Source organism: Fundulus heteroclitus, chromosome 22, assembly GCF_011125445.2.
Source record: "Fundulus heteroclitus isolate FHET01 chromosome 22, MU-UCD_Fhet_4.1, whole genome shotgun sequence".
Lineage (NCBI taxonomy): Eukaryota > Metazoa > Chordata > Actinopteri > Cyprinodontiformes > Fundulidae > Fundulus > Fundulus heteroclitus.
Genome location: NC_046382.1, coordinates 36,169,048 through 36,195,068, shown reverse-complemented (window position 1 = coordinate 36,195,068; position 26,021 = coordinate 36,169,048). Strand labels below are relative to the sequence as shown.

Here is a 26,021-nt window from a genome sequence, read left to right as displayed (position 1 = left end):
ATTTTAGTTCAATTTGACGGAGTCAGGGTACGTTGTCCAGAGACTACACATGGAGACAGCTGTTTTAGTAATGCTAACCTAGCCGACGATGCTAAGCGCTACAATCAGAGGCTGCAGAAATGTTTTTATTTTTATGGCTGTTGCTTCATCATTTTTCCTGCACATGTGAACTTTGCTTAAGCCATACAGTACAAAATGTGAGGTCCTCTCCTAAAAAGAAAGAAAAAAACAACAACTAGGAAGAGTTAAAGAGCAACAAATGTCCACAACGGAGGTTTGCAAGACTGTCAGAAAGTCAAAAATAGTACCGATTAAGATGGTTTCCAAAGATAATAAATCAGATATTGAAGTAATTAAAATTTGGCTCTGTGGGAGCAGAACATACAAGCTTAGTATAGAAGTAAGGAAAAACGCTGCAAATCATCTCATCCTTGCAGTTTTTACAATACAAGTTAGGTTTAGAAAAAGTGCAGTAAAAGTTTTAAACAAAGTAGTTTTTTTATTTAAATTTTAAAACTGGTTTTCATATGGTTTCACTGAATAGTTGTCTTTGACGAATTTTGAATAGTATTTGGCATTTATGCTGAAAGATTGTGCTTCTGTTATTATTCTTATATTAAATATCGGACAGCTGCTCTTTCGTTTGGATGCAGGCACCAAGCTTTTGCGGATTAGCATTCCCCGTAAACGCAACCTTCACCATCAAACTCTTAAAACGTCAGCTATTTCTCATGACTCCGTCAGCCACCTTAAGGTCCGAGCCCCAGCTTCCCCCACACGCAGGCTGACACCCAGCTCACAGCCATCTTCCATCAGCGTTCCTGGTTAAATAAGCCATCGGTCACCCGCTGCGCTCCGCGGGTCTGCTCTCACGCGGGACCCGCGTGAAGCGGTTCTGTGGCAGACTTTTCATGAATCTCTGCTCACCGCTCAGGATGAGGTTAGGGTAGAAGATGCCCAGGGCGGCTTGATTGGCGCTCTGCTCGTCGTCAATCCCCGCCGAGATGACAAGGCCGAAGGAGATGCCTGTGACGCCCTGCAGCACGATCAGACATATGACTAGAAACAGGGAGCCTTCGTTCGGCATCTGTGCAGAGAGGGAAGAATGAAGTACAGTGAGGGAGGGTAATGCATGATTTCTACATTTTTTGTTTGTTTGAGCATTGCATTCTGTTATATCTGATCCAAGCACACATGGGGTCCAAAGCAGCAGTCAGCCTCAGTCTTTCTGCCACCACCACGGTGAGGTGGAGCAGCTGCTGCTGTGTTTACAGCCACCAGATGGCTTCTGCTGCAGATCAGCCCTTTAAAGAATGACCCATAAACACCAAACGCATCACTTTCACATTATTGCACCTTTTTGTTGTGGTAAAAGCGGCGGTGTTTCATTACTAAACGGCTGCCCTAATGCTCCCGCTCACCACAAGGAAAGGCAAACCGAGCTAGGCAGCCGTGCAAAAGTAGCTTTTTACGACACTAAATTATCATATTACTTTATGATCTGTTTGCAGAAAGAAAAAGGAATGACCTCAGATCGCCCTGAAGCTACACACACACACACAAAACAGAAATGCAACATGTTTTACAGGCCTAGGCTGAGCTAACCGCAACAATTTCTGATTTCTCGATATGCACTTAGCCGGGAAGTTAAGAAAGAAAACACGGATGTGTAAAATGTTAAAGTCAAGTCGTGCCAAATCTAAGACACAGGATGTCAGACTGAAAAGTCAAAGTAAAAAACCAGTGAATTTCTTAAGCATTAGTCGAGTTTGGTGCTTAAAGAAACGGAACAAGTAAAGCAGTCAGAAAAATCAAACACTTTTACAAACTCAGCTTGTTTTCATTCTTATTTAGATCTGGAAAAGAATAAAAGCAAACTGCATACTTTTCCAGTCTTTTCAAGACTGCATGTTAACCCTGAAACATAACCTGAACCCATTTCCAGGCCAGGAGGATGCACGACATAAAAATGACTGACTTTCAGGGCATTTAACTCGCAATATTCCCTTAAACAACTACAAGTATTTCCCTATCATTAAAAGAGTTACAATCTCAGTTTCATATGGAGGAAATATTAGTGGAATCAAGATGTTTTCAGATTTGTTAAATGCTTACTGATGGAAAACCACAAAACATTTAGGAAATGTTCCCATGAGCTGTTTCATGGATGAGTTTAAGGAGCGCGTTTTGTCAGAAAACAAGAACATGGCAATCGAAAAGAATTATAATCTGCAGAGATCCAAACGCTCTCGAATGTCAACAACGACATTCTGACAGATACGGCAAATAAATAAATAAATAGAGGCAACGAATGAAAAGTATAATTCATACAGACTCAGCTGGAGGTGATAAACTCTCCAAAGTTGATGGGAATGTTTGTGTTGCTCCTCGGAGCTCGCACTATCCGTCTCCCCTGACAACGTGCAAAAATAGACCCGCACCCTGAGGCCACATGACCACACGGTTGCCACAGCAATCGCAGGCTGTTGTGGTGGCAATCCTGCAGCGATCCTTGGATACGGGCGACGCAGGAAATGATCTATGAAGCCGCGGCCTCTCTGGACTCCAGCAACTTAATTAACGCCGTCCTGGGCACGCATGCACACACAATGACCGACTGTTGAGGTAGAAACGATCCGCTTATTCAGGGTTGAGGTAGAAACGATCCGCTTATTCAGGACATGTGTTCAAGGGTTTGAGCTTTTTGCAACTTTTGCCATTTTGAACACATTGAGATGTAGTTTTGCAATTAAATGAAAAGAGAAACCCTCCAGCCGCCTTCAGACTGTCCCCTGCTGTCTGAAAGCGTCTTTCTCTCTATTGTTTCTGTAAAGATACTGTATGTACAGACAATCAATACTGGACTCTCGTTCTGATGGTGTGTTGTTCTCACGCCCGACCTGACCCTGATTAACTTCAGACTCTGCTGAAGCCCCAGGCGAAAAGTTGATTTCTTCTAGAAATGGAAAACAAATGTACGACAGACAGCGGATAGTGAACAGCTGCTTGCAGGCCACGGTGAATTCTTCTTAACGCAATCTCTTAGTCGCTGCAGGTAAAGTCAGATTTTTGTTGATGCAGTAAAAATGCAAATGAGCCGAGGAAAAGAGCTGCCAGGCTGGTGAAATATTAACCTTCAACGTGTGAGAAACGCTTCCCGCATGTCAAACCCAGGCCGTGTCAGCGGTGACTTTGGTCGCCATAACAGACTTGTGCATCTGGAGCTCGCTCTGCTTTGCAAAACAGCTCAAGCTCAGTCGGTCTGTGAACAACCGCTCTAAGTTTTGCTCCAGATTTGGACTTCGGGTCATTCTTACGCATGAATATGCGCTGGATCTAAACGGTTCGTTCTAAGGTGTAGAGTCGATGTCCTGCTGGACCTCCGTCCCAGTCTTTTGCAGCCTTTAACAGCCTTTCATGGCCTGTAATTTAGCTCCAGCAATCTTTCCATTAACCCTGAACAGCTCCGCCCTCCATTCTTGAAAGCCACAGCATAATGAAGCCTCCGCCATGTTTCACCATTGGAATGTTTCACTGTGGGATGGAAATGTCCAGAGTGTGTTAGTTTTCAGCCCCACAGGTTTAATTGTGTTCTCATCTGACCATAGCATGTTCCTCAACCTGTTTACCACGCCCCTAAATGGCTGCTGGCAAAGTGCAAGCAGGATGTCTTACGGCGATCGTACAACCACGGCTTTCTTCTTGCCATGAGTGATATTCTCCCACCTGAGCTGTGGATCTCTGCAGCTCCTCCAGGCTTACCATGGTGAAGATTTTGAGGCATATGTTAAGGATTGTTTTAAAAATTGTTATTGGTAAAACAAATAAATAAAAATAAAACCATGAACCCTTTCCTTCCAGTTCTGATGTGTCACAAAAATCCCACTTAGGCAAAGCATCTTTTTGCTGGTGAAGCGTTATCCATTTTTCAAATAGATCCATTAAAAAACATTCAACCGGTATAACCAGGTTATTACTTAAGGTCGTATTTCATTGTAACCTCTCTGGATTTCTGGATTAGTTTGCCTGCAGAAGATTATTCCAAAGCTTGAATAAACTTCATCTGAAGACAGCATGTCTGAGTGTTTTTTTTTTTTTTTAGCCAACCTTGAAGACGAGCAGGATGAAGAGCAGCATGAGGATGATCTGAACACTGATGACAAAAAGCTGGGAGAAGAGGTGAGCCAGCATCGTCTCCATAGAGCTTACACCTGGTGGACAGGAGAAAAGGACAGGGCTTGTATGAATCTGCTGCTGAAAACATTTTTGAAATGAGACATTTAATGTAACTCAGCAGCAATGGTTCTGATGCGACTAGATTTAGTCTCTTTTAAAATGTGTTTTTATGTTTTAAAAAATAAATAAACAAAAAAAAAAAAAAAAAACGAGAACAACAGCGAATAGCAACTTGCCTGTGAGACTAAATATTCATTTTCCAGACGAGTTTTATACAAATCAGGAAATGCACCACTTTTCTTTCTTAGTCAAATAAAAACAAAAACATAAAGAGGGGTTTTAGGCAAAAATTCAACCCTGAAATAATCTCCTCTGTATTATCTTTACTACAATTCCACTTTACTTTACCTTTATCTACATTTTTAGCAGGAAAAGGCTTAATAAAATGTGTGAATTTTGCAAGTTGTACTATTTTGAGTGTGAACACTTCGAACCCGAAGAAATTTTAGAATTAGTTAATGAATAAATAAAAGAAACCATATAAAATTCACCACATGCTGTTCAAACAAGAAGAAAAAGAAGATTTATTAAATTCTGATTAATCCGATTCCAATTATGCTTTAATTAAGTAGGGGAAAAAGGGATATAATACACTTGAAGACTTAACAGTGAATAACTCATAGTTTCATTCAGTCAGCTGTGCTCGTGTTGCTCCCTCTACTGGCCACCTCTCAAATTACACCTGCGTGGATTTTCATCAATAACTCATGTCAGCCACACTTTTATGTTAGGCCAAAAAGATTTGAATACGTCTGCAGAACAAGCTTTTTAATCTCCAGCCCAAACTGATCTAAAGTTTTGCACTTTTTAAAAAAGTATTATGTGTGTTTATACTTTATTTCCTTTATGTATTTGTTTATTTGTTAATTGATTTATCATTTCTAAATTATTTCTCTAGTTTTTTTTGTTTTTAGAGATATTTTAATGTAATTTCTTTTTTTGTCTTACATTTTCCTAACTTAGCTTTTCTGTCATTCTTTTAAGCATTGCCTTATACATAAACCCTGTTATCTCCAGAGCATTGCTCTTATTTATGTCTTAGTTATTGGGGATATAAATCATATTCACATATTGTATGAAATGTCCTATTCATATAAAGTTTAATTTTTTATAAATATGATATTTACAGACAAATCAAACAATCAAATAATTTTTCTCCCAAGGCTTGTTCAAAATAAGATTATTTTAATTTGTTTGAATTTTGCCTGCTATTTACACATATCTGCACTGATAAACTGACACTTCTCTAAGCTGTGTGAAAATATAATCCTTCTTTATAGACGTTTTCCAAAACCCTGTCCTGTGTCCCAAGTGTCCAAATAGTTGTCCAAATGGTGAAAATCTGGGGCTGAGTGTGGTTTTCTGAGTCTTCACAGTTTGAAGGCAATAAAGACTCCTAAAACAAGTGAAGAACTGGAACTGAGACAACTTTTGTGCAGCTTTTAGGGCGAAGCAAACTTTGGTTTCTCACCTGCGACCCAGCACCTGTCCAGGAGTCCCTCCTTCCTCTCCAGGACAAAGGAGAGCGCCGTCAGACCCACGGCCAAATAGAAGGAGATGCTGCAAGGAAGAACAACATTAAAATCAGGGTTTTACTAAAATAAACTTTAGCCTTACATTATAAATAAATAAACTCTGCCACAAACCAAACAGTTTGCCATAAATAAGCTGATGGAGCAAACAACATAAAGCTGGAGGAGTCCCATCCATACTGACCTGAGGACAGCTCCTGGGGTCACATAAGTAGTGAAATCCATGTTCAGACTTCCATAGATCGGCTCTTCAAACTGTGGAAATGACCATAAAGGGCTTTGTTTTACTTTATGCTGCATGTAGCAAAACCATCTCATACTGGCAATGATAATGATTGTTGTGTGCTTTTGCAAGATTTGAAATTTTCATTGAAGTGTCTTACTTTTATTGGTAGAGCAGCCAGGTATGCCAAACCACCCATTTTATAATCCACAAATGCCTGCAGAAGGAAAACAGAGCTGATTTAATGGTGCAATAAAGAAAATCTATTGCTGTAATATGGCTCCAATGAAATCATAACAATTATTTAATCAAAAAACAGGAAAATTAGCAAGTTAATAATGATAATAATACATTTCATTTGAAAGCACCACTCTAGGATACTGTACAAATCGAACAGCATATCAACAACAGACCATGATAAAAACAACCAACATTAAAAGGTTTCAGGCGACAGGTAATTACAGCGAGCAGGCATTCTTTGAGGATTTTTTTTTTAGTTTAGTATTGCCAATGTCCAGAAGGAGAGAGCTCCAGAGTTTGGGAGCAGAGCGGGAGAAAGCTCTGCTCCCCATGGTGCTGAGGCGGGAAGGAGGAACAGTGAAGAGAATAGAAGGGGAGGATCTGAGGGTGCAGGAGGGAGCAGAGACGTGAAGGAGGTCGGAAAGGTAGGGGGAGCGAGGTTGTGGATGACCTTATTATAGTGGAAAAAACTAAAACTGTGAGAACAAGAATACAAACTGTTGTGAACAGGGTGTGTTAGCGCAAAAATGCTCATTCTAGGAAAGTTTCCCAGTTTTTAATCATGTCTTGTATCGCGAGGTACCTGGAAAGCCTGGTGCAGCTGCTTCTGTAGCATGAGGCCGATCTGTCGATCTGTTAAAAAGCAAAACACAGAGAATCAATGCAACATTTTTAATCATTTTATTAGGTAGAGCACAGTTCCAACGTTTAAGTGTAATGTATTTTTAGTGGAAATCACAATGTGTAGGACATGAAAGAAACTCATTCAGCACACACAAATGTAGCAGAAAGAACAGAAAACAAGTTTGGATCTCACTGGTCAGGTCCAGCCAGACGTGCACTGATCCGCCATCAATCACCTCCTTGGAAACCTGCCGCTGCAGAATCCTATAAAAGCAGGGACAGAGTCAGAACCGTCTCAGCGTCGACGCCAGTCACTAAAACTGGAAGCCAAAGCGTCAAACAGACACATGATGGATAAAATTAGGAAGAAGAGTCAGTTGTTAACAGCTTATGAGATAGAAAGCTTTAATGCAGTGTCATTACATTATTTTTACTTTAACGTAAACACATTTATTAAATTCAACAATTTTGTTTTTATGCTATTAATCCCGCAATGCAAGGATAGGTAACAAATAAGATTTGCTTCGCCTTCATCCTACTTCTTTTTCAAACACATGTTGCGCTTTTTTTGTATTTGGTTTTCAGATCCTGCTTTTTTTTTTGTAATTCTGCTTTCCTAATGTAGAATTTGAGATATGCATAATTGAAACTGGGAGTAAAGACAGGAGTGTTTTTTTATTAGTAAATGTGCACAGTGGGCTGACTCTTTTGATGTTGCAGGTATCAAAAGCTGCTGCTGTAACTGGGTGACTTCACCAGGACGGTGCGGCCCACTTTCACAGCTGCAGCGTGGAAACGAAGCGAACCAAAATGAAAGTGAGAAACAGCGGCCGAACAAAGACCTGACACGGGATGCAATTATCCATCTACATGCCACGCTGTCGTTGTCAGCAGCTCCCTTACACTGTACTGAAACCGTTCGCTCATTCACTCGCGTTGTCACCGATCGTTGGCGCCCGAACAGCGACGCAAGCGTAGCGGCTGCTGGGGACCACACTTATGTTTTTGCTCCCGCCTTTTTTAACCGAAGGAAATCTGATCGTTCCCTTGAGTCAGACTCAACATAGATATTTTTTACGCCGTATTTTATGTAGATGTCACTTAGCAAATTGTGCATATGGACAGGCTCCCGGTGACAAAATGCCAAGATCCAAGTAGGTTGAAGTCCAGTGCTACATTTTCTGCTGTGTGTACTCCCGTCACTGGCTCATCCCTTGAGTTTAGGAGTCTTCTTATGCCTAAATAATTCATAGGTCAGACATAACTAACAGCAACAACTACTGTAAAGATGGTAAGGTATTGGAAATATGTGTCTAAAACCACTCAAGTTACCTTAAGACTGTTGCACAGCACTATCTGAGGTGTATTTCATACCTATTAAAGACCAGAAGCATTTTATTTTAGCCTGATTGCACAAAACAATGATGACACACCCTTTCTGTTTGTATATTAATGACAGTAATTGTGAGTTTTCCCTCTTCTCCACCGGGCCTAGGTTTAGTACAACGGAAACAAGGTAATCGTTTCCACATCTGTTTGTGACCCTGGCTCGTCCACTTTAGATCATTTTCTCAAAGCCAGAGGAGAGCGACATCCTCTGGCTTGTTTTCCTCTAGCAGTTTGTTCACATGTACGCCACATGGCAGAGAGGAAAGCAGGCGCCTGATTGGCTGACCCCTAAACTGAGACCTGCCCAAGGGTTTTTCGGGACAGGAAGGACCAGTATGTCGACCTGTGACTGCGTCATTCCCACAGAAAACAAAAACTGAGGACTGACTCATGCTCACATGACAGCAGCTCTGAGGGACTAAAACACACAAAAACTGAGATGATCAGACTCTGTTAGAAAGAAACTGTGCCAGAACCTGCAACGGTTAACGCCGGCGGGATAAATAGGAAGCACTCTTATTCCTATGTAACATATTAGAGCAACAGAATGCTTCTCCCACAGCTGGCACTGAATGTGGACTGAAATAAAAATATATTTTCAGCTAAAAATATATCTGTGCAGATGTCTTACCACTCCCCCGTTTTTCTCACTGCATGATATTTTTAGCTTAAACAAAGCTCTGATGCATCAAAACATAGTACTCTCGATGATAAAATACACAAAACCCGATCATAAAAACACAATACACTGTATTTTAGCACCCCATAATAGACACTGTAAAGCATAACTTGAGCCCTTTAATGCCTAAACCCTTTTATTTAATATGATCATTTCGCTCTACTGCACATATAGGAGGTCAGAGATCTGAAGGGTTCAAACAGGAGGAAGGGAAAGAAGTTTCACAACTAGATCTGTGACGTGGTTTTCTGGTCTAAGCGTGGATCTGTGTGTGTGCGTGTGTGTGTGTGTGTGTGTGTGTGTGTGTGTGTGTGTGTGAACATTTTTTTCATGCTGATGAGCTCGTCTCAGCTGTGCAGCTTTTTGTCTGACACCCCGGCGTGCGCAACAGAGCCGGTCTGAACTGGTACGGTGTTTAAAGATGACTGAACGCCCGTTTTACGCACACGACACGGTATTCTGTAACGAAAACTGTGCTAAAGGTGCACAAAAACAGTACAATATGTCTACTGTTTAAAAAAGCAACACAAACCCTCATGGTGACAAAAAAAAAAGAGGAAGAGAAGAAAAAAGGGATGTGAAGCTTTGTTCTGAGACATGAGAGGGGAAAGCAGCACTTGATAAGAGCAACTAAACGATAGATTGCGTAGAAACTTTGGCTTCGAACAGCAAAGTGCTCATTTTTCTGGTAACTGTGCTTACATGTGCCCTCCACACACTCTACAACTCATTTCTGAGCCTCGGTTCCACCTACAGGGAACTTGGGTGTTTCTAATTTTGGACTCATTTGTGGATCATTTAGATCTAAATTATTGACGGGGTCAGGAGCATTTGGAATCGGGTCAATAATAAATGAGGTCCTGAAGCTGGAGTCTGCTAAGCAGCTGCTACTTAATGGAGGAAACTTTGTGACTAAGTGACTGAACCTGATCACACATTGACAGGAAAAAGTAGTCCCATCCCTTGAGACTTATCACATTCTTCCACATCACAACCATATTATGTCAATTAATTGATATTAATTGACATAATGGAAGAATATTATTAATGTTTTAGGCTTTTAAAGTGTTTTTTAGAAATAAAAATTTAAAGTGCTGCATACATTGGTATTCACCTCTTCCACCGTTTGAACCATATATTGCTATATGCTATCAGAGTGAATGCAGCAGAATACACATGAACACCACAATTTTTCTGTTAAACAACAAGGCAAAACAAGCTTCCTCTTCCCAAGTACGCAACATTTTTTGGTTGTCTATCAAATAAGTCATCAATAAAAATGGGTTTTGATGCATCATAATGTGACAAAAAGTGGAGAAGGTCAAGAGGTTTGGCTACCTCTGCAGGGTACTGTATGTGTCTTCCTGCAGCAGTATGGAGAAGACCCCGGCATACTGGAGCTCTAGATGTGTATCTGACATGTAACAACAGCCGTGCAGCGAAATGTGAGAGCTGCTTAGTGATTGGTGGGTTACAGTTACAAACACTACACAACTCCTCTCTTTACTGCTGCTGCTTGTCTTGAGTTGTGGGGAAAAGAGCAAACACAGCGGACTCCAACTTACAGGAAAGGTAAAATGTTGGGACCTATCAACGATGCCAGTCAAACAGGAGAAAAAAAATCTTCCTTTAAAGATTAATTTTATTAAGGATAACTACTGTCTTGAAGTTGCAGCAGGGGCTGAGGTTCGCTTAGTTATAACACACTATTGTAGTGGAAATAAATGTATTACTGTAGCTATTTTATCCACGCCTGTCCCGTTTGAGTCCCAGGCCGTGACCTTTGCCGCATTTCTTCTCCCTCTTTGAACCCCATTTCCTGTCAGCCTACAATCAAATGAAGACCACTAGTGCCACAAAATGAAGAAAGGGAAAAAATGTATTTGGGATTGCTGTTCTGTTGTTGTTAAGATATAGACGTTATGTTTTAAATACCATTTCTGTGCACACGACAGCAGTAAAAATTTTAAAAAATTTAAATGTTCCTGCCATGCCACTAGTGGGCGGTATGTTTTTTTTTTTTTTTTACAACATCAGGTGCAACACACTCCTTACTTAAAATGATGCATACCGGGCATGACAAGGGAGACCGCCATGTTTTTTAAAGCATTACACTCAAAAATGTTTTTCAAATTGTGTTGTTTTCAGAGAAAATATGTGCTCTGCGGTGCAGATGAACGGTAGTAACGTAACAAAACTGATCAGATTTCAACAACAAAAAAGTTGTTGTGTGAACGGTGCCTAAATGTGCGGTTTAAGATGACTTTACACAAAAGAGTTAGGATGTGTTATAGACCTTGGAAAGAATAGTCCCAAATTCCTGAATCTCAGGTCGAACCTCAAAGAATAATAGAACTTGCCAATTAGCTAGTGAGAACCTGATTGGTGGAAATGCACTTCATGTAACAAATAATGGCCATTAAAAAATGTGCTGCAGGCTCTTTTATAGACGATGTGCTTTTGAGTCCAATGACAAATGCAGGTTTTAGAAGATTAGCCCATTAAGGCATCAAAGCATTTGACCCCGACCTTTAGTTTTCATTCACTAAAACCTCCAGTAAGAGCATGCTTTTTTTGAAGATGCATTTAAAAACCCAAAAATATCAAGGTTTTCAATTTGGAAGCATTCAACAAATTGGTAGAATTTTTTTTAATCAGACATGTTGTTCCCAGGCCAGAGCTGGGCTGACTCACTGCTGTAGTACTCATTTTAAAGAGTTTAAACCTGAATTGACGATTCTGTATATTCTCTGATTGTAGTATATATTTGGTCTATTTCACACAGATTTTAGTAAAATGCGATATATATAAAAAAAACTACGTATACCACAACAGTTTCATGTGTTTGTTGTATCATAGCTGCATTTGTTTTTCTTTTGAGATTTGATACCTTCAGCACGATTCACATCATGTAGGCAAAACCTTGAATATTTAAAGGTCATGAGACATCATCTGTTTGTTTTTTTCTCACCGTTTAGTCAAGTAACTGGTGAAGTTCTCTCCAAAGCCGATGACACCCCAGTACTCTCCATTATAGACCCCTTCAAAGGCCTCGTTGTGGGGCACAGAAACCTACAGATACAAAAGAATAAAAGAAGCTCATTCATGGCCTTTCCTTTTCTATTATGAAGGTAGGAAAGTTTGTCAGGGTTTAGAAAATCAGACTGAACATTTGTTTACAACCGCTGGTTAAAAACGTCAGTTTGTACACTGTATGCTATGGTTGCATTACAGTGTGCTCAAAGGTTGTGGTTCTTCCTCAAAGGGAAATAAGCTTTCGTGGAAGACAGGAAGTGTTAGTCTCTGACCTGAGAGGGAAGGGAACTGAAACACCGCTGGCTAAGAAGAGCCGTTAAAAACAAAACACCCACCCACTCCTGTCCCATCACTCTACGTACTCAGTAAAGTACTACTGCCTACCAACGGACTAAAGATAAAAACACTTAGCCCGAACAGTAAGGACGCTTGTGTGTGGTTGATCGATTATTTATTTGCTGTAAAAATACCCTGGAAAGCCTGTTTGTTTCCCTCTAAATGTGCCAGGCTTGTAACCAAAATGGATCTCTGGGTTGAGTATGTGGAGTACGTTCATACAAAAATTGGTGTGGTGGTCACTCCAGCACAAACAAACAGCAGGTCCAAGACGATCCAATGGGTTGAGGTCAGGACTGCCAGCAGGCCCCTCCATCCTCGTGAAGAGGATGGAGGGGGTTTTCTGACTCTCCGGACGCTTTGAGGTGGACGGTCCATAAGAGTGGGGATATGGGATTGGTTGCCTGATATATTCTTGATATCACTCTGCATTAAGGCTGACTGCAATTATGAAAAGTTTTGTTTTTCCGATGAGGATGATGACACTCCACACCATCACACATCCTTCACCAATCAATGTTTGGCATGTTTTCATGGCGGCTGCAAACCCCTTATTGTGTCAATCTACAAATGCATTTACCCATAAAAAGTCTAAATCAACAACGCTTACATATGAGAGTTAGTGTCAACATGTATTGTTAACACCCCCCCCCCCTCCCCGTGTTTTGATTTGTTAATCAACAAACTGATCATCGGCGCACACAACGACACAAACTAACGTGAAGCCCAAGCAGAGAAGCCCCAGTGGTACCTGAATCACACTGGAGTTATCCAGGAAGGAGAGCAGGGACAGGCTAAATGAGGAGATTGGGGAGGCGGTGTCGTTGTTCACCACAGCAACCTTGATGCCCTTCGGATCTCCGCCGACACACAAACAGATGAGCGAGATCTGGATGACGGGCAGCAGGAACTGGAAGCACAAGGAGCTGCAACCGCACAGGAGATCGCCACAGTCAACAAACACGCTGCTTCTCCCGCTCCGCTCTTATTGACCAGACCATGCAGGTAAATGAAAGAAAAACATACCCTGGCATTCTCTTCATCCGCACCATTGTCTTGATGATCAGGGCTCCAATGTTCCTCCCCTTTGGCAGTATGTGTCTGGCCCGCGCCTTCCAGTCCGCTGAACACCAAAAACACACAAAATATTCCGTCACTAGCTCTCCAATGTGATGCTTCACGCTATTTACTGATTGGGTGACTTCTGAAAGTGCCTCATTGTTGGGTGTCATTGTAAGGGATATAATACGACTGCCACCGTGTATCATTTTCCTGCTACTTCTTCATTGGTCTATCACATAAAAAGTGATCAGTCACTTGATACAGTCAAGGTTGAGACTGTCATGAGCCAAAAATGTGAAAAATGAATACTTTTGCAAGGTAACAGTTTTTCTGACCACTCTTTGTTCTTTTAGCTGCCACGTTCATAAATGTAGGTACTGATCCAAGTAGCACGAAATAACAGAAATTTGCTCCTAAGTGTTAAAGAACAACACATATTTCCATAGAAAGTAACACCAGTGACTTGGCATGAAGAAAATATTCTGAAGAAACATGATGCCACTTTCTATCCGCATTCATCATATGGGTTAGCTGCAGAATACGCTAATGTTTAGATAAAGTCTTCTTGATAAACAGTTCCGTACAGACTGTATTTCAACAGGGAAATACAATGCCTGCGACCGTAAAGCCGCTCTGAAATGGCTCTGGTCATAAAATGATGAAGGCACAAACGAGAGCAAGATAAAACTTAATTCTTTTAATTTTATGAAACTAAAAGATGGAACAAAACGAGTGGACGCTACAAGGGGACAGCTATTAAAGTCTCAATTTTGGCCTAAAGTTCAGCAAAATGGGAAAAATTGGGAGGAAAATGTGCAAAAGTGATCAAGCTGAAGCTGCTGGTGAAAACATGTTGCTTTGTCAGCCTTTTGAAAACAATGATAAAGTGACAGCGTATGGTATTTCCTCTATTTTTATTTAACCTTTATTTAATCAGGTAAGTCGACTGAGAACCAGCTTAAACTTTAGATGACCTGGCTAAGAGGCAGCAGTACTATTATAACAAATTCTAAGTTTCTTGCAACAGATTTATAAAACATCCCTGTTCATAATTAGACTAAAGAGAGTTAATGGATATTTTAGACTAACATGGTGGGAAATATGCCTGATAAGCATTTTTCACCATGCAGATTGAGGTTTGAAAAATCCAAGCCAGTATTATCACTAATAAATTTTGTGATTTATATCAGAAATAAAAGTAACTCATTTAAAATCCTGGAATTTTTTCCCCGTATTTGGGAAATGTTTGTCCTTGGAGATTCAGGGGGGAAAAAACATTTACATGTAACTGAAATATATTTTGAGAGCATCTTTACCTGTACATTTAGGAATGTCGTCAACAGGCGGCAGCCCAACTGCGAGAATCGGCTGACTCTCGTCCCGGCCATTTGCGAACGGTTGACTTTTCTCCAGGGGTTCACTCTCTAAACTGGATTCCTGGGTTGAGTTCTGGTCCGACGACTCACACAGCTGCAAGAAGGCATGCTCCAGGGTCTGCAAACAGTCGGTAATGAAGGTCAAAACAAGCTGCTCTGCATGCTTTTTAATTGGAACATTTGCTCCGTTTGTATGAGAACAATTCAAAGAGCAAAGTGAGGTTATGTTCTCTTCGTTTCCCCCCTTTCTAGTTACATTTCAGTCATTAGAAAGCAAGTTCAGTCAGTTTGTCTTGGTTCGCAGATTTGTGTCTAACTCCCTAATCCCACCCACCTCCCCCAGGGAGTAACATGCTGAAGACCTAGAGACTCACTGTTGCACTGTGCTGCTTCATGAGAGCATCTGGAGGACCTTCTGCCAGCAAATGGCCGTTTCTCATCAGACCAACCTGAAATGAAATGAGAAAATAATACATCAAAGAATCTATTGGAGGATGCCTTGATTTCACTAAAAATATCCCTGACACCTGCTTTTGCCTTGTAAAAAAAAAAATGGTTACAGACAGTTTGTCATTGTATAAATTAAAACGTCACACTGGATATGCGAAATATACAACTGGGCCCTGAAGCTCTCAATGCGGAGACAAAAGGAAGCTGACATCTAGTTTATCTATCAAGTTCCTGAAAATGATTAACAGCTCTAACTATTAGCACAGCCCCAAAAAAAAAAGAAATACAAAAAAAGCAATAAATAAATAAATAATCTATGACTGGACAGAGAAGAAAAAGTGCAAAGCTACAAGGTAATGTCTGTTCATCTAAACTGACACTCAGCTAACGCAGTTATTAATCAGAGAAACAATGTATTTTCTGAAGGAGTTACAGAACGCTCAGAGTGACAGGACAAACATCAGCTGTGCAGTCAACAGACCTGGCATTTCTAGAACGGAGGCAGCCATTGCTGAAAGAGAGCTATCAGAATTACGGTTTGCATTTTGTGACAAGCCATGTATGGGTCACAGGAAAGTGTGGAAGAGTGCGTTCTGGTCAAATAAGACGAAAACTGATCTTTATGACTGAGGTAAATTCCTGTATATGGTAACAAACTAAAACTGCCCATAACCCTGAACACATCATCCACAGGAAAACATGGTGGGGGCAGCACCATGCTGTGGGATGCCTCCTCTGGAGGATGGATGCAGCTAGGGAAATCTAGAAAAAAATAATAGGCAAAAAGTACAAGTACACCAAAAGGCTAAGAATTGCTTGGTGGGGTGGGGGTGCAAATATGTTTAAAATCCCTTTTCTTTAACTTCACATTTATGATGGTACTTAGTGTTGAGCTATGACACACAAACACATCCAATATAAATAGCTATAGGCTGTAATGTCACAAAGTGTAAAACAATATGGGGGTCTCCTAATATTTCTAAAACACTACGTGATTTTACTAAACAATCTATACAAGGGAAATAATTATACACACTATACAAGGGAAATAACAGCTAATTTCATTGGGAATACTTAGGAAATGCATAAAATTGATTTCAAAGCAGACATTTCTGTGAGGAACATGTTTACTAATTACTAATTAACATCCTGTTTTCTACGTCATGTCAAAGTGAAATGACAGTGTAACAGCCTGAATAACCTATTTCTTCTCATTCCCTATAAGTGGAGCAACACATCTTTGTGATTCTTATGACATGACCAAACATTCCCTTTGTCAAGGTGTAAGATTTACAAAAGTCAATTAGCGACTGCATTTGCGTCATTCTACCTCTGTACAGAACATTGTGCTGCTGCCTCCGATCAAGCTATCATTTAGTACTGAAAGTGGACACCTCCAAGTGGTCAGACTAGTTTTATTGCAGCCTTTTATTATTCTTTATGTTTTTAGGTTCAGTGACAAGAAACATAAAATCCTGTGGGTCTTATTTTAGATATTTTAGATATAGGTTAAGAAGTTGACTTGCACTCAGCTAGCTGAAAAACCTTCTTAAACAATAGCAAGACCATCGTGTGATAATGAATTCTGTGCCAGACTATTGATTAGGACATTTTTGTAATTTTATGAAACATATTAAAAAAAATATAAGAATAAAACATGTACAGTATTGATCTGATTTCCAGATCACCCTACATAATGTGCTTTGTAACTTGATACAGGTCATGAATCGTGACTGAATTGTGTCCATCAAAGCTCAAATCTGGGGGGGGGGGGGGGGGGGGGGGGGGGGGGGGGAGTAAAATAATTGTCAGAACGAAATGTCTCAATGAGCTTGATTTGAAAATGTAGGACATGCCTGGACCAACTCTATATTACGCCCTGATCAAAGTAATCAGAGAAAATGGATCCTGGTCAAGGAGGGTGACCCAAAACCCAATGGTCACTTAGGGGGAACACCCATGTTCCCTTGAGGAAATAAGACACCCATCCATTCATTTTGATGTTGCTGCAAGTTAAACAAGCAGGTGAGTTCCCTCTGCAGTGGAAACAGCTGCAACATATTACCCAGGAAACCAGAAGTGACACTTCTAAAATTATCTGATCTGATTATTTTTGCAAATGTTGAAATATTCTGTTAATAACGTCCTCACAAGCACAAGGTAAAAGCAGGCATTGCGCTATATCAGCCATCTATAGTCAAACATTGATAATATTAATACATATATTAATATTGATAAGTAACTGTTTGAATTGAAGTCATCCTGTGGTAAGCCAAAAGTGGCAAAAGTGCATCTGTACGGTAGCTGCTTAAAATGACTTCAAAAGGTCTTTTAGACATTATAATTTAAGAAGTATTTAGATTATGCTGATAAATGGATAGTAACTATATAGACTATATATCCATTTTTTGATGGATCTGTCCAGTGTGTACAGAAGTAAAAAAAAATCTTAATTTCACTTTTCAGCTGTATCAGTTTTTAGATTGATCACTGTCGTAGTTGCAGTTGTCGATGTAGAATTTCTTGCTGGGTTTAGATGACTATAATGAATATATACAGTACTTTACTGTATTTTTAGTGATTGTGGGAGTGCTCACGTTATTCAATAAATTAGATATAGAAATATCTGCATTAAAAATATTTGTTATGTAAAAATCTACTAAAATCCTTCAAAGTCCAGTCATTTATCACATTATGTCCCCATCCAGGAAAACTACATAGAAATATAGAAATATCCTTTATTGTCCCTCTGTGGGGAAATTCAGCAAACCTTCAGCTCTAAAGGTCGACGGTTCTGGGAATGTTAAACAGAAAAGGTCCTTTCAAGGTTTCACTTTTGCATTGTTTGGACTTTCCTGTGAGGCACACTGCAACTTTGCATCTTTTTTTTAGCGTTTGGAATTAGTTTTTGGAATTAGCCACACAATACTAAAGCAGAAACATTAACATATTTTAATTTTAAAATGTAATATATTTTAAATTTTTACAAGTTGGAAATGAGACAAACCATATGAGCCTGGCTTTTTCATGACTTGCAGGCTAATTTAGTGGTTTTAATTCAGTTAGGTAATTTATTGTTAGCCCAAATGGCAACTAAAAACTCTTTCTGACTAAATCTTAAAGCTTAAATCAGTTTTCAAAACGAACTAAGGAGAGAAGAGATTATACAGGAGCCTGCATCATAATCTAGAAAAAAATATTTTGCTTTTCACTGATAACCAGCAGTTTGTCTTTCTGCTATCTGTTAGCAACATTTTTTAGCAAAGCAAGGAAAAAAATAAATAGTATATAAACCAAGAAAAAGTTGTAATACTGAAATCTGGTTTGACTGCTTGGCTTACAGGAAAGGACTTTTAAGCAAGAACAAATGCCACAAGTTCTTTAAGAAAAAGAAAAATTAAATCTTTCTCCACAGCTAGCTTAGCCTATATGCCAAGGCCAGAAATAACGTGGCAAACCTGCGGACTCTTTTTCCGTACACAAATTGACTACTCGTATGGTTTTTCGACTGTTGAAAAATCCAATGTACACAGCAAACATTCACCTGAAATTAACCTCTTGGATTTTACAAAGAAGATTACTTGTAAACAATGCACTGTGCAGAAATAATGGATTTTTTTTTTTTGAGAAAGTCACTCAGCATTAACATGAAGGAAAGGGGCTTTTTTTAATTTCCTAATGTCCTATCATGCAGAAGTTAGGATTCTTAGTTCTTCTTTTTAAATTGTAGTTCTGAAACTATACAAACAAAAAGATTCTTTTTAATTCAATGTGCACAAAAACGTGTTACAAAGCCCAGTCGGCGCAAACTTTTGAGGCACATATGTGAGCCTGTGTTTTCATTTAAGAGTCCCTCCACACATACAATGTCCATTTTGCATTAATTTTCCTGCATTCATTTTCCAATGACTCGATGCAATCTGCTGGGTTTCCTTCGATAGAAAACGTTTAAACCAACCTCTCTGTATGGTTCGACTGAATTTGTAAAGTGCTACGAGACCACATATGTTGTGAACTGATACTATATGAATAAAGTGAATTAAACTGATCTGAATTGTTCAGTAAACACACTACACTTTCACATGGACTTTTTACCACAATGTAGTCAACAGATTATTGATCAATTCTTGTAGGTTTTGACTCCCTGTGTTGGTCCCTCCCTCACCATCTGAAACACCAAAATGGTTTCCTGGTATAGCTGTGATTCTTCCAAATGTTTTTGTACTAATTTCTGTCGCTGCTGCCCCACGCACAACCTGATAATCAGACAAATTCTCTTATATATGGATCAGATGAGAAGACATCAAGGAAGCCTAACAAATAAAATCTTAAACTGTATAAAGTTATAATAGCGTCATAAAATAGCATCACTATATGTATTATATTCTGTAAACAGCAAAAATACTTTGTAGGTATACACTCCTTTTTATAATGGATAACAAATATATGGCTTGATTTATTTGTTTATTTTTAATTTGAAGAAAGGGTCAATAAAGTTAAAAAAAGAACAAGCCACTGCTATTTTGCAGCATATTTTAACACATGTAGGAGAAACATAATGGCAGTTTTTAGTTATGGAAACAATCTACACCGCAGACATTTGCCAACCAGTGCTGAAGATGTTGAGCACACAAGCGAGCCTTTGTACATCCTCATTTCATCGTACCCTCACTGAATTTGAACTCATGACCCTGCTGTCAAAGCTAATAAATACTATAATTCATCTAGAGGCTCATTATTCTCTGAAGAGAAGAGTAAGTAAAGATGAAAGAGCTTTTTTCTATAGCTGCTCCGTCTGATTGTTTGCTTTAATGCCTAACCTATTAGTGCTTCCCCATTCATTATGGGGCATTGTATGTGTGCCCCTGTTTATGTGCTTACCACATTGGCTTGCCTGGCCTCCTCTATATAGTGCGTAGTAATGATGACAGAGACTTTCCCTGTCTTCACAATCTCCACCAGATGTTGCCAGATCCTAGAACCAAGGATAAAAAAAAAACAACATGTTACATAACACCTGACCTGTGCATGAATGGAGTTTTCCTAACCTTGCAGCTCACATGCTTCACCAGCAGCCGCCTTGCTTCCAGCCGCCTGAGCTGGCCAGGCTTTGTGATTACGCAATCACACTGCAGCAACACCCTGAGGGGTGTGGATTATGCTTTCAAAAATGTCCGCCTTCCTCAGGAACAAAACAAACCAGTTGTGTTGACCATAGCATGTGAAAGCTTGCTGCCAGGTCGTAGTGATCAACTCTCCGTTTCTACTTACAAGGTTAATAGAAAGTTAGCGTTGACCAAGGCTATCAGGATAAGGAAAATGTAATCTAACTGTTTGAATTGAAGGCATCCTGTGGTAAACCAAAAGTGAATCTGTATAGTAGCTGCTTAAAATGACTTTAAAAGGTGTTTTAGACATTATAATTTAAGAAGTATTTAGATTATGCTGATAAACGGATAGTAACTATATAGACTATATATCCATTTTTTTGATGGATCTGTCCAGTGAGTACATCGCCTCTCACCCAATGAGTGCTGGAGATCGGCAAAAATTTTTACATCCTTTTGATGAGATGACAGAGACAGTGCTGGAGTTTAGCTCAGTTCTCTCTCAGCTGTATAGAAAGCAAATCAGAGGTGCCCCTCCCACACCTGTTGCTGCAAACTGCCATTCAGCGGGCTGAAAGAAGTTATTTTTTTCCTTTTTCTTACAAGCAGACATATTTCTAAAAGTGGTGCACCTGCAACTTTTTAAAAGAGGATGTACTGTTTTAGTGTATGTCCCTAAATAATTTGTCAAATCACATAAATTGCAAAATTCAAACAGATTTTATATACTGCCGTGAAATATTAGACAGGTTTTTGGGAAATGACCAACCGTTTTCAGTTCATTTATAGTCCTTTTTAGCCCAAAGTTCACCTTTGTGACTTCAGAGTGTGAAATCTTCACCATAATAAACAGAGACTGCCTTTGAAAAAAAACCCATTTTATTTGCCTTCTTTGGTCAATGAAACATCGCAGTTAAATCCTGAATTTCTAGATGGAGTTCAGACCTTATGAGGCTGAATGAAATGCCTTTTAATAAGTTGGTTTTCAGTGCATAGGTTCTTTCTTTACATTATATTATTACATTTATATAGTTCTTAGAACCTGAAAAGGTAATTTTTTTTAATTGTGTGGTTTTTTTTTTATTTTGTATAATTTAGATTACTGTAGAGTTGCTATTTTATTTGAATTGTAAAAGTATTACCGGGTTTACCCAAAAATCGAAATAACAATAAACAAATTATAAATAATCAGTATTTATTACATTTAGCATGAATGGTTGTTGCTTTTGGCTTTCAAATAAAACCTATTTGATCTTACTACACATTTTCAACACAATTTTTATTATAAACACTATAATACTGTGAATTTAATGTAGCATTGATACTTAGAGTCATCGTACTGAAACAACTTCTTACTGACCTATGTTCCAGTATCTATAGGTAACATTGTGCACTGGAAAATGCTCTTGGAAACAAGCTATGGTCATGAAATCAATTTGATCACTTAAGCAGTCAGCAAAAAAAAACCTGACTATTATGGTATAAAAGGGTTTTAAATGGGGTTTTGGTTATTCCATTATGAAGTCAAATGGTTCTAAATAAACATTTTCCAACTGAAAAAGTGGATATTACAGCTTTTATGTAAACACTTCCTAAACTTGTTCAGTTAATCTGAAGTTTCTTACAGTGAGATGATATTCTTCATGATTCTGAAAAAGACTCATCAGACCATTCATCCTGTTAATTTTAACACTCATCACCAGGAAGGCAGTTAGATATGGACAAAGCTGGGGCCTATCTCCAGTGGTCATGGGGTGAGGGGGGGGGGGGGGGTTTGCAACGTTGATAGGCCCGCAGTCCATCACATTTAGCATTTAGTAAATAATAGAAAATAAAGTAGAAATTGTTTGGGTAATCCTAAATGAGCTAAAACAGAAAACCTTTGTTTTCTCTCTCTCACAATGTCAGATTGTGAGAGAAAAAATACTGTGTTTTTTTACAGAGTATATGTAAGTATCTGATTTCATCTTTATTTGTTCTTTAGGAATTATACCCAGATTAAAACGTAGCCAGATTATGGAGCATCTGGAGTTTAGCTGTATCAAAACAAAAAGTCTTCCTTTAGTGGATTTTGTTTGTGTAAGGGCATCTGGAAAGTTACAATGACACCTGACTGTAAGAAAACAGTCTGCAGAGCTGCTGCGTGACTCACAGAGAAGTTACATACTTAGCTCTGAGCACGGGGTCCACTCCGACTGTTGGTTCATCCAAGATGAGCAGCTCAGGGTTCTGCAACAAAGCAGCTCCAAGAGACACCCGTCGCCTCTGGCCCCCGCTGTGACACACATGAGAAAAAAAATATCTGTTCAAAAGGACAGTTATTCTCCAATGTTCCTGTTTTGTTTCGTAACTGGTTAATCTATGCATGCCACTCAGTCCAGAGAGAGGCGGAAAGGTGGGAGCTGGAAGCTTCCAGAACAAAACGGTCAAGACAAACCTGCCTGGCAGGACTAAGGTAAACAACAAATTTGCTCAGATGTGACATAATCTAAAAACAACCACTATATACATTATATTTAGAAGATCAGAACTGATAAAACCGATTTGATCTATTCTAGAAAATATGGCATAACAAATGATGAAATGCACAGGCATTATTATGGTGACCCCGTGTGGAACATGTTTATGCATACCAGACATATCTCTGAAGTAACGTCTATTATGGAGTTTCCCATGTAAGGCTGCAACAGTGCATGCGAACCATGACAAGACATCGTGACCACAAAAGGCTGTGGAGCATGGAGACCAACAAACATGGGCTGGAAGAATTTAACAGTAACAAGACGAACAACACCAAATAATTAAAAAATATATGATTTGATATCTTTGGTGATTTCCTGATGTTTAATATCGTCAGAATGAAAGCTTGGTAGTTTCGTCCCAAAAACACTGGAGCTAATGCTTATGCCAAAGTAATGAGGAACAAGAAAACGCAATCAGCATCAGAACACCGGTAAAACTAATCAAGAACATGACAGGTTGTTCAATTGGAGAAAAAAAAGACAATAAACACGGGACACTCCAATGTTGCTTCTAAAAAATATAGTTATAGGCAGTCTAACTGAGCCTCTCAGTCAGTTCTGTCAACATTGCTGTGAACACAATGGTCATTAAAGGGCCAATGCCAGCGTTATTTGAGTTTCCCCTGTGCCCTTATCAAACTCTCAGTTTTGTTGTTTTACAGCCTCTCATGAGATCAGATAATGACCGTCTGTCTGTCCGTCTGTCTGTCTGGGTACATCAATACAGATCCTTCTGGGTTCAAAGTCTACAATGCATCATAAACTGCCTGTATCTAAGGATAAACTGCTTTCAGCCTCTGCCAGGTATAAACCACAGTGTAGCATCTTTCAACTCCTCACCAACCTGCAGGCCTACCTGTAAAGTGCCGCGTGGTTTTACCTGAGATTTCGGACCAGGCTGTGTTTCTGAGGTAGATGCAGGAAGTCGATGAGGAAGTCCATGCGAGCGCGGGTTTCCTTTGATGTCAGGCCATGGATTTGTCCAAAGAAAGTCAAGGTGTCGCTAATGGTGAACTCGTTGTACAGCGCCAGTTCCTGCACAACGCAAACATACCACTGATTTAAGCTCTTTATTTTGTATGGAGTGTGATTTTCATTAAAAATACTTCAGGGGAAATCTATGAACCTCTTCATTGTTACACTAAAAAAGTTTTTTTTCATTATTATTATACTCTAGATTAGGAGCAATTAAACTTTAGGTACCACTTTAGTGAATGTCTAAGGATACCGCACATCAAATTTTTTAATAAATACAAAAATCTGAATACCACAATGGCATTCAACCACTTATATTTGTTTACTGTGTGTTTTTAACTGGATAGTTCAAGACTTTTTGGTGACATTCTTTTAAAGGGATGCACAGTGGAGCTGTGAAGCAAACAGGGCCCGGGTTTAAATCCCAGCCAGGAACTTTCTGCTTGAAGTGTTCTCCTTGTGCATGTATGGTTCTCTCCTTCTTTCCACAGTCCAGAAATATGCCTGTTAGGCTAACTGGTAACTCTGAGCTGCCTTCAGTAGTGAGTGTGTGTGAGCATGATTGTTTGTCCTCTGTGTCTCTGTGATGAACGCACAACCAGTCCAAGATGTACCCCTCCTCATGTCCAAAGGGTGCTGGAGTTAGGCACCAGCTCCACTGTGACTGGCATGGATGAAGTGGTTATAAAAAATGGATGAATCTTAGTAAAAGGTAATAAGCACGTAAGATTCCACCTGCAGTAGAAAAACATCTTTGCATTTTTTTCAGTGTGAATCCTAATTAGTTGGAGGTTGAAAGTATTGCAAAACTCCAACCTCAAAAACATTTTGCCAGTTTATACAAACCCCTTTAGATCAAACACTGAACCTCTGTCACATTTGCACTGACAGGTTTTTTTTCCAACGGAGCACATGATTACTTAGAAAGGGGTTAATAGTTACAGGTAATTAGGGAGCTTTGTGGCGTGAGTAACCTCCCTGCATTAAACACATACTCAAAACTGTCCAAGTTAAGCTTTTACGGTCAGATATAAAAGTAAAGTATTATAAAAAGTCAAATCATATAGTGGTTTAAGGGATTGCTCTGAGCAGAAAATGCTTTATATGGTTTATATTCCCAGTATGTGCTTCACAAAGGAAGACTGCTGGTGACACACGGCCTGTTGCCCTCATTTCTTTTGTTCGTTATCAGCTTCTGAGTAAATAATTGCCCAATGCTAATGGTGTTATGATTAAAAAGGTTATGAAACAGCACTCTCGCAGGTTTTTGAGATTCATTTTTTTTATTTAATATGGTCGAAGTCCACATTGGTCTTGGCCAGTGTCAGACTAGCTGTTATCTTCATTTGCGACCTCTCGTGACAACAGCCAACGAAGAACCAAAGAGAGCGATCACAACCTGACTTTGGCGATAATGAGTTACACATTTTAAGACCTTTACCTGAGCAACTTTGATAATTCAAAGAAAAATAATAAAGTAAAAAATCTTGGTGTTATTTTTGACCAAGACATGTCATTTAAATCCTATATTAAACAGGTTTCCAGAGTTTCCTTTTTTCACCTCCGGAATATCGCCAAAATTAGAAACATTCTGTCCAGGAGTGATGCTGAAAAACTGGTCCATGCATTTGTTACTTCAAGGCTGGACTATTGTAATTCTTTACTATCAGGAATTCCACAAAATGCAGTTCAAAGCCTTCAGCTGATCCAAAATGCTGCAGCAAGAGTTCTGATGAAAATCAACAAGAGGGATCATATTTCTCCAATTTTAGCTTCCCTTCATTGGCTTCCTGTTAAATCAAGAATAGAATTTAAAATTCTTCTTCTAACGTATAAAGCCCTTCATAATCAAGCTCCATCATATATCAGAGCTCTGATTACCCCGTATGTTCCTAACAGAGCACTTCACTCTCAGACTGCAGGTCTGCTGGTGGTTCCTAGAGTCTCTAAAAGTAGAATGGGAGGCAGATCCTTTAGCTATCAGGCTCCTCTCCTGTGGAACCAACTCCCAGTTTTGGTCCGTGAGGCAGACACCCTGTCTACTTTTAAGACTAGGCTTAAAACTTTTCTTTTTGACAAAAATTATAACTAGTGACTCATGTTACTCTCAGCTACCTTTATAGTTTTACTGCTATAGGCTTAGGTTACTGGAGTATATCAGGATCTAATTTTCTCACTCTATTGAGTTCTACTGTTCTTCAATTATGCATTATGTGTTGTCATTTCTTGCTTT

At 39.3% G+C, this 26,021-nt stretch overlaps 1 protein-coding gene across 5 annotated transcripts in view; it reads right to left on the bottom strand.

Annotated features, from left to right (window-relative positions):
- Nucleotides 1-26,021, bottom strand: part of abch1 (ATP-binding cassette, sub-family H, member 1) — a 39,421-nt gene that overhangs the window by 3,505 nt on the left and 9,895 nt on the right. For all 5 annotated transcript variants that reach the window (XM_021321642.2, XM_036126330.1, XM_036126331.1 and 2 more), the window contains exons 4-18: nt 23,694-23,848; nt 22,459-22,566; nt 20,065-20,158; nt 15,108-15,182; nt 14,674-14,851; nt 13,322-13,418; nt 13,047-13,221; nt 11,895-11,995; nt 7,049-7,119; nt 6,815-6,864; nt 6,152-6,208; nt 5,953-6,023; nt 5,708-5,796; nt 4,108-4,211; nt 928-1,087 (exon numbers count right to left, since the gene is read on the bottom strand). In XM_021321642.2, coding sequence (XP_021177317.2) covers nt 928-1,087; nt 4,108-4,211; nt 5,708-5,796; nt 5,953-6,023; nt 6,152-6,208; nt 6,815-6,864; nt 7,049-7,119; nt 11,895-11,995; nt 13,047-13,221; nt 13,322-13,418; nt 14,674-14,851; nt 15,108-15,182; nt 20,065-20,158; nt 22,459-22,566; nt 23,694-23,848 — 1,585 coding nt within the window. The remainder of the gene's footprint in view (nt 1-927; nt 1,088-4,107; nt 4,212-5,707; nt 5,797-5,952; nt 6,024-6,151; nt 6,209-6,814; nt 6,865-7,048; nt 7,120-11,894; nt 11,996-13,046; nt 13,222-13,321; nt 13,419-14,673; nt 14,852-15,107; nt 15,183-20,064; nt 20,159-22,458; nt 22,567-23,693; nt 23,849-26,021) is intronic.